This window comes from Sander vitreus, chromosome 20, assembly GCF_031162955.1.
Source record: "Sander vitreus isolate 19-12246 chromosome 20, sanVit1, whole genome shotgun sequence".
NCBI lineage: Eukaryota > Metazoa > Chordata > Actinopteri > Perciformes > Percidae > Sander > Sander vitreus.
Genome location: NC_135874.1, coordinates 27,513,108 through 27,522,296, shown reverse-complemented (window position 1 = coordinate 27,522,296; position 9,189 = coordinate 27,513,108). Strand labels below are relative to the sequence as shown.

At 35.1% G+C, this 9,189-nt stretch overlaps 1 protein-coding gene across 1 annotated transcript in view; it reads right to left on the bottom strand.

Annotated features, from left to right (window-relative positions):
• Window positions 1-1,478: 1,478 nt before the first annotated feature.
• egln3 (egl-9 family hypoxia-inducible factor 3) overlaps window positions 1,479-9,189 on the bottom strand; it is a 19,578-nt gene continuing 11,867 nt past the window's right edge. Inside the window, exons 3-5 of the mRNA XM_078277327.1 lie at window positions 6,772-6,908; window positions 3,388-3,461; window positions 1,479-2,673 (exon numbers count right to left, since the gene is read on the bottom strand). Coding sequence (XP_078133453.1) covers window positions 2,633-2,673; window positions 3,388-3,461; window positions 6,772-6,908 — 252 coding nt within the window. The 3' untranslated portion in view covers window positions 1,479-2,632. The remainder of the gene's footprint in view (window positions 2,674-3,387; window positions 3,462-6,771; window positions 6,909-9,189) is intronic.

The window sequence follows — 9,189 nt, the reverse complement described above, 5'->3', positions numbered from 1 at the left end:
TACAATGACTTTTTTTCGACATACTATTCTGACTTTTTTTCGACATACTATACTATGACTTTTTTTCGACATACTATACTATGACTTTTTTTTGACATACTATACTATGACTTTTTTTTTGACATACTATACTATGACTTTTTTTTCGAAATACTATACTATGACTTTGTTTTCGACATACTACAGTAATTACTTTTTTCGACATATACTATGACTTTTTTTCGACATACTATACCATGACTTTTTTTTGACATGCTATACTATGACTTTTTTTCGACATACTATACTATGACTTTGTTTTCGACATACTATACTATGACTTTTTCGACATACTACCCTATGACTTCTTTTCGACATATACTATGACTTTTTTTCGACATACTACAGTATGACATTTTTTCGACATACTACACTATGACTTTTTTTTTACATACTATACTATGACTTTTTTTTCGAAATACTATACTATTACTTTTTTTCGACATATACTATGACTTTTTTTTGACATACTATACTATGACTTTTTTTCGATATGCTATACTATGACTTTGTTTTCGACATACTATACTATGACTTTTTTCGACATATACTATGACTTTTTTTCGACATACTATACTATGACTTTTTTCGACATATACTATGACTTTGTTTCCGACATACTACCCTATGACTTCTTTTCGACATACTATACAATGACTTTTTTCGACATACTACACTATAACTTTTTTTCGACATGCTATACTATGACTTTTTCGACATACTACACTATAACTTTTTTTCGACATGCTATACTATGACTTTTTTTTACATACTATACTGACTTTTTTTCGACATGCTATACTATGACTTTTTTTTTGCATACTATACTGACTTTTTTTTACATACTATACTGACTTTTTTTTACATACTATACTATGACTTTTTTTTTACATACTATACAATGACTTTTTTTCGACATACTACACTATAACTTTTTTTCACATACTATACTGACTTTTTTTCGACATGCTATACTATGACTTTTTTTCGACATACTACACTATAACTTTTTTTCGACATACTACATTATGACTTTTTTTCGACATACTATACTATTACTTTTTTTCGACATACTATACTATGATTTTTTTTCGATATGCTATACTATGACTTTTTTTTCGACATACTATACTATGACTTTTCTTCGACAAACTATACTATGACTTTTTTTCGACATACTATACTGACTTTTTTTTCGACATACTATACTATGACTTTTTTTTTGCATACTATACTATGACTTTTTTTTACATACTATACTGACTTTTTTTTACATACTATACTATGACTTTTTTTCGACATACTATTCTGACTTTTTTTCGACATACTATACTATGACTTTTTTTCGACATACTATACAATGACTTTTTTCGACATACTATACTATGACTTTTTTAATCAACATTTTTATTGTACAATAAAACAGTCAAGAAACAAAACACAATCATGAATTTTATTCCACAAGTCGGTAAATATTGTGACAGTTTCCATAGTATTCAGTGAATGCAGACAGACAAAATGTTTCTCTTTCATGAAACAGTGCAGTTACAACAACATGTTGTAACTGCACTGTGGCGATGTAAGATGGCAACTTGGGCTTGATGTTTTTGTAGAGCCGTTTGAACGGAGCATCAATCATTCATCCGTTCACAATAGGGCTGACTATCGTGAAAAAAATGTCGATACCAATACCGGAACATCGATACCGGTTCCTAAACGATATTATATACTAATAGGTTATCCTGAGAAATAGTAACTTGACAAACAAAACAAATAAAACATCATAAGGTCCACTTATTGGCCTTTTTCTAACTTTCCTCACAGTTCTTCAGCAGTTTTCTCAATGCAAAGATGCTCTTGAAAGTTTCCGAAAAAGTAATCTGTTACGAAAAACAAAAGAAGTTCTTTGTTAAGATTTGTTCGTCAAATTTCCTACAAAGTTTCCAGGAAAGAGCCATTAATTTGGTAGTAATTGCAAGTAAACTGTAAAATGTTCAATGTATTTGCTAGCACGAATCAGAGAACTTTTAGTTCAGTGCTGAACATTCAAGCATCCACTCAACATTTCACAATTTAGTCTGTCACGGAGCCCCCCTGATGTTTATTATATTGTGTGTACAAGAAAAGGTTTTTCGAACACGAAACATTTCCATGTTCTGTGCAAACAAGATCATTGTTTTGCATACCAGTTGTTTTCTACGATGCACACATTATGTTGTGCTCACTTTCTCCAGAACAAGATACCTTTCTATCACACAGCATTGTAAGCATCATGTCTCTGATGTGTTGCTGTCTGTAAACCTCCAAGACAGTTTGTCATCTCTCCTCCTCCTCTAGTCTGAAGCGAGCCGAAGGCTTAAAAGGTGCAAGTCCACTATTTTCCTCCGTCTCACAGAGAGTATTGTACAAACGTCACGTAAAGCAGGAAAAGTCCAGAGCAGCTGCAGGTTACTTGAACGCGTCGTTCGTCAGGTTCTTTCAACAACCGGAGCGACGACGGGATGCAGAGTGATCCTTTTTTTTTTTTCCCTTTTCTTTTAGCTTTCCCAGAAAGCTTTGCGAATCCTGCTGTCCTCTACTGCAGAGCAGGGTGTCAAACACCAGGGGGCGCCGTTTGCAAACTATTAACTGGAGCTGCAACACATGCATTAAAAAAATGCAAATAAGAATATGAATTCAGTCAAAGGAAGAAAATGTAGGAAGGTAAGTATCAAAGTTGGTGACATTTTGCTCATAAAAAGTCATAGTATAGTATTAAATAAAAAGTCAGAAAAAGTCATAGTATAGTATTAAATAAAAAGTCAGAAAAAGTCATAGTATAGTATTAAATAAAAAGTCAGAAAAAGTCATAGTATAGTATTAAATAAAAAGTCAGAAAAAGTCATAGTATAGTATTAAATAAAAAGTCAGAAAAAGTCATAGTATAGTATTAAATAAAAAGTCAGAAAAAGTCATAGTATAGTATTAACTAAAAAGTCAGAAAAAGTCATAGTATAGTATTAAATAAAAAGTCAGAAAAAGTCATAGTATAGTATTAACTAAAAAGTCAGAAAAAGTCATAGTATAGTACAGTATGTCGAAGAAAGTCATAAAACATTCATAGTATAGTATGTCGAAAAATGTCACAAAAGAAGTTGTATAATGTGTCGAAAAAAGTAAAAAAAGTCATAGTATAGTATGTCGAAAAAAGGGGGATTTTCATTGTGTTTTTGCTTCATTGTTTGTATAATTACTTACAGACTGAAACAAACTCCAACAGATTATCGACTATCCGTTGACAAGGTAACAACTAAAGTGATCAAAATGAAATATTTATATATATTTATTTATAAAACAGTGTATTTGTACCTGTCAAGTCTCTGAAGCGTCTCTTCGCCTCCGCTCTCTCCTCAGAGTCAAAATACCAAACTGTGATGGCGTACCTGAAACAGAAACAACAACAGAGTCAGTACTCTGAGTCAGTACTCTGAGTCAGTACTCTGAGTAGCTAGTAGTTTTTCATCCACAGAGTTTCTAACACAAATACATAGACACAGAAACAGAATACATAGAAATTAGAGATGCACCGATAGACCGGCCGGTGACCGTAATTGGCTGGTTTTCACGTGCTCGTCTATGACCGGCGCCCTGCAGGTCAGTCTGACATATGACTGATGTCATGCCGGTCGACGCTACATATGACTGATGTCATGCCGGTCGACGCTACATATGACTGATGTCATGCCGGTCGACGCTACATATGACTGATGTCATGCCGGTCGACGCTACAATTAACTGACAACAGAAGTTATACGTGTTACAGTTTTCAAGGACGCACGCACACACGGACGCCACAGCACGCTTTCTTTCTCCTTTCTCTCAACTTTTCCACCGTGCGTCCGCGCTGTTCTCCCCCATGTAGGAACCTCGTGGATTAACCTGCAACATGTCAGCTGTTTGGACATTATTCAGCGTGTGTGCAGAACATAACACGTTTGCAATACGCAACACCTGCACGGAGGAAGTAGGGCGTGGAGGGACGACACCAAAAACCCAAATCACATTTTTTTAGTTGGATATCGGACGTGAAAAGAAGGAAATGGTTCTAACGTTGCTCTTATAGATGTGTGTGAATGTCCCACCAGGAGTCATTGATATAGTTCTACTTTATAGTGATCCATTATCTGCTCAACACATGTTCTATTAAAGAAAAGATCAAATAAATATGTGTCCTAGAAAGTCGTAATCTGTGCGTCTCTACTTACAAGTAGCAAAAACTAAAGGGGGTTTAGGGTCTGAGATGTTCAGAAGAAGACATTAACCCAACTTGAAGCATTACTGGTTAGCGTCACAACTACGTGCAATGATAGACACGGAAACAGAATACATAGAAATACAAGAAACTAGAACACATTCACACAGCTAGAATCAGAGCATTATCGTCTTAGAAAAAGACTCAAACAGGTCAATCGATTATCAAAATAGTTGTTGATTAATTGAACTCATCGATTCATCTTTGCAGCTCTAGCACAACGTTTATTTTAAATCATTTGCATTTTAATAACTTCTGCAAACACGCACATGCTTTACACGTTGCGTTGTCTTCCCATCGACCAACGACCAACTTTTAGTTTTTCTGGGTCAAAATGTAACGTTTTGGTCCCGATGGTTTTTGTCACTTTTTCGACATTATTTAGTCACATTTTCCCGACGTCGGGACATATAACAGTATTAGGGGACCACTAAGGTCTATATAAAGAGACTTCAGATACAGTATTAGGGGACCACTAAGGTCTATATAAAAGAGACTTCAGATACAGTATTAGGGGACCACTAAGGCCTATATAAAAGAGACTTCAGATACAGTATTAGGGGACCACTAAGACCTATATAAAAGACTTCAGATACAGTATTAGGGGACCACTAAGGCCTATATAAAAGAGACTTCAGATACAGTATTAGGGGACCACTAAGGTCTATATAAAAGAGACTTCAGATACAGTATTAGGGGACCACTAAGGTCTATATAAAAGAGACTTCAGATACAGTATTAGGGGACCACTAAGGCCTATATAAAAGAGACTTCAGATACAGTATTAGGGGACCACTAAGACCTATATAAAAGAGACTTCAGATACAGTATTAGGGGACCACTAAGACCTATATAAAAGACTTCAGATACAGTATTAGGGGACCACTAAGGCCTATATAAAAGAGACTTCAGATACAGTATTAGGGGACCACTAAGGTCTATATAAAAGACTTCAGATACAGTATTAGGGGACCACTAAGGCCATTATAAAAGCATCCAAAAAGCTGCATGTCATAGGACCTTTAATGACAGAAGCATTATGTCATAAACGTTCATGACTTGTTTATAATGTTTATGACACGTTCATGGTAGTGTCATGTCACTCTTATGTAGATACCTTCAAGTGCAACCGTTTATTTTCATACGGCATATATTCATATTTTTTTACGTCACTTTTCCCGATGTTGTTGCATGTCCTTTTCTGGGCTTTTTTCATGGGACATTTTTGACGGTTTTTTTAATCTTTTTCGGACATTTTTTGTCACTTTTTTTTCCAATTTTCAAACGCTATAAGATTGAATCAAACACCCAAATTCAATGAAAGTAGCGAACTGATCATTTATAATGTAGAAAATATTCCAACGTTTTGGTCGTCTTTTTCACACACTTTTTTTCGAAGTTTCTGTCAATATTTGTTTGTGCTTTTTGACGTTTTTTTAAAGCTTTTAAAGTCTTAGTTTAAAGCTTTTTTGTCACTTTTTCCGACGTTTTTGACATTTTTTTCCGATGTTTTTCAACGTTCTTTTATAAATGTTTCTTTACATGCTTTATAATTGAATAAAACACCCAAATTCAATGAAAGTAGTGAACTGATCATTTATTTAACTTGTAAGGAGCGTCGTAGGGAACAAAGGGGCACATTTGAACACATTGTTGACTAACTTCATGCAGGAAATAAATAATATATAAACATATTAGCCTCAATACAAGGTGAATGTTTGAGTGTAATTACACATTGAGACCAGCAGGTGGTGCCAATGATCTGTGTTTGATTGTGTCTGAAGTGAAAATAAACGGTTGCACTTGAAGGTATCTACATAAGAGTGACATGACACTATCATGAACGTGTCATAAACATTATAAACAAGTCATGAACGTTTATGACATAATGCTTCTGTCATTAAAGGTCCTATGACATGCTGCTTTTTGGATGCTTTTATAATGGCCTTAGTGGTCCTCTAATACTGTATCTGAAGTCTCTTTTATATAGACCTTAGTGGTCCCCTAATACTGTATCTGAAGTCTCTTTTATATAGACCTTAGTGGTCCCCTAATACTGTATCTGAAGTCTTTTATATAGACCTTAGTGGTCCCCTAATACTGTATCTGAAGTCTCTTTTATATAGGCCTTAGTGGTCCCCTAATACTGTATCTGAAGTCTAGATATCAACTGGCTAGTTATCCTACAGACAGAGATGGACAACGTCTCTTTTTCTTTCTGTCTTTTCCCGCCTGGTGGCGTGCGAGCCTGCTCGCGGTGTGAAGCGCGTGTCCACGACAGAGTCTGATAACTTTAGACAACATAGGGCTCAACATAGACTTTTTGGGGGGGCAGTCACGTGATCAGGATATGACGGGAGTATTTCCGTGGGCTCGGGATGGGATGGGAGCGACAACTGATTCCCGTGTCACCCTCTAGTGTAGACCAGTTGGTTGGTTACCTGGTGGCGTAGGAGGGCTGCACCTCATGTGGGTTCCTGCGGTCGGACCAGAAGAACAGCAGCCGGTCGAACAGCGGCTTGATGTCGGCCACGTAGGATTTCCCCTCCGGAAAGATCCTGAGGACACCACCGTGCTCCTAGATCAACGACACACACACACACACACACACACACACACACACACACACACACACAGACACAGACACAGACACACACACACACACACAGACACATCAGCTGGCTGTCACGTCAACATTTCCTCTTAACACATCTGGAAATCACTGTTCACTTTGAATTAATCTCAAGTCATTAAAAACCTTTTGGAAACCGTTCTCAAAGTTCAGACTTCATTATCCCCTCCTGCTGTTCTCGGGTCAAATTTGGGTTTCTTTCAACCACATTTTTAAATAAAATAAGGTGGATGGTTCTCTACGACGCTCTTCACAAGTTAAATAAATGATCAGTTCACTACTTTCATTGAATCTGGGTGTTTTATTCTATTTTATAGCATGTAAAGAAAAATTGATAATAGAACGTTGAGAAACGTAGGAAATAAATGTCAAAAAAAGCACAAAAATGAGACAACAACTTCAGAAAAGAGACAAAAACTTTGAAAAAAGTGATAAAAACTTCGGAAAAGTGACAAAAACTTTGAAAAAGTGACAAAAACATCAGAAAAAGTGACAAAAACTTCAGAAGAAGAGAGATCTTTGTTGTACTTGCAAAGTCCGTTGTATGGAATCATCCATGTTATTTTGGGGTAATTAAAAATTGGGTAGTTAAAGAGAAACCCATATTTCTGATATAGATAATATGAAAACGGGTCAGGTTTGACCGGAGGACAACACAAGCCTTAAACCTGCTCGTGAAAGTCCCCTTCTCTCTCTAATCCTCCACGTCATATATATATATATATACAAAATTAAAAAAATGTTTTCCTTTTGGCCGTTTTGTGTTTTTTCTGCACTCTTGCCTAAACTCTATGTTGTCCATTATCCCATAATCCTCTTTTTCAGTCTCTGTTTTCTGATTTTAACTTGTCTGGAGGCTAGTGAATGTTTATTTATTTTTTCACTATTATTATTATTATTATTATTATTATTATTATTATTTTAATTTTCCGTAAATTATTTTTTTTTCTGTATATGAATGACCTTAACTGTTTATTGTCTAATTTTTAATGGTTTGAATGGGGAGGATATGGGTGGTTTTGGTGTGATGGAGAGCTTTGTCTGTTGTCTGTCACTATGTATGTATGTATGTATGTATGTATGTATGTATGTATGTATGTATGTATGTATGTATGTATGTCTGATGTATGTATGTATGTCTGATGTATGTATGTATGTATGTATGTCTGATGTATGTATGTATGTATGTCTGATGTATGTATGTATGTATGTATGTCTGATGTATGTATGTATGTCTGATGTATGTATGTATGTCTGATGTATGTATGTATATGATGTATGTATGATGTATGTATGTATGTATGTCTGATGTATGTATGTATGATGTATGTATGTATGATGTATGTATGCTGATGTATGTATGTATGTCTGATGTATGTATGATGTATGTATGTCGATGTATGTATGTATGTCTGATGTATGTATGTCTGATATGTATGTGTGTCCGTATGTATGTAAGTGTATATATGTTCGATGTATGTATGTATGATGTATGTATGTTCGATGTATGTATGTATGTATGATGTATGTATGTATGTATATCTGATGTATGTATGTATGTCTGTATGTATGATGTATGTATGTATGTATATCTGAATGTATGTATGTATATCTGAATGTATGTATGTCTGATGTATGTATGTATGTATAATGTATGTATGTATGACTGATGTATTTATGTATGTCTGATGTATGTATGTATGTCTGATGTATGTATGTATGTATGTATGTCTGATGTATGTATGTATGATGTATGTATGTCTGATGTATGTATGTATGTATGTCTGATGTATGTCTGATGTATGTATGTATGTATGTATGTCGTATGTATGTATGTATGTATGTATGTATGTATGTATGTATGTATGTATGTTTTTCTTGAGGTCTCCTCAAGTTGTTTGTTAACTGTGTTGTCTAATTGTGAATGTGTTGTATATGTTTGCCTTTAAGGACCCCCAGGAAAACGAGATGCTACATCTCAAGGGCTTATTCCTAATAAAGATAATTTCCAGTATGTTACCAGCCATTCAATATATTACAACTGTTTCTTTGGCTGCTGAGTGAAGCATCGCTACCAGCCACAGCATATCTTACCAGCATTTGGCTGGTGGATGGGGCTGATTTTGAACGTCTTCCCGTCGACCTGCAACGTTTTGATTTTCTGGGTCAAAAGTTTAAACTAAAATTGGTCGACACTTTTTTTGTCACTTTTTCTGATGTTATTATT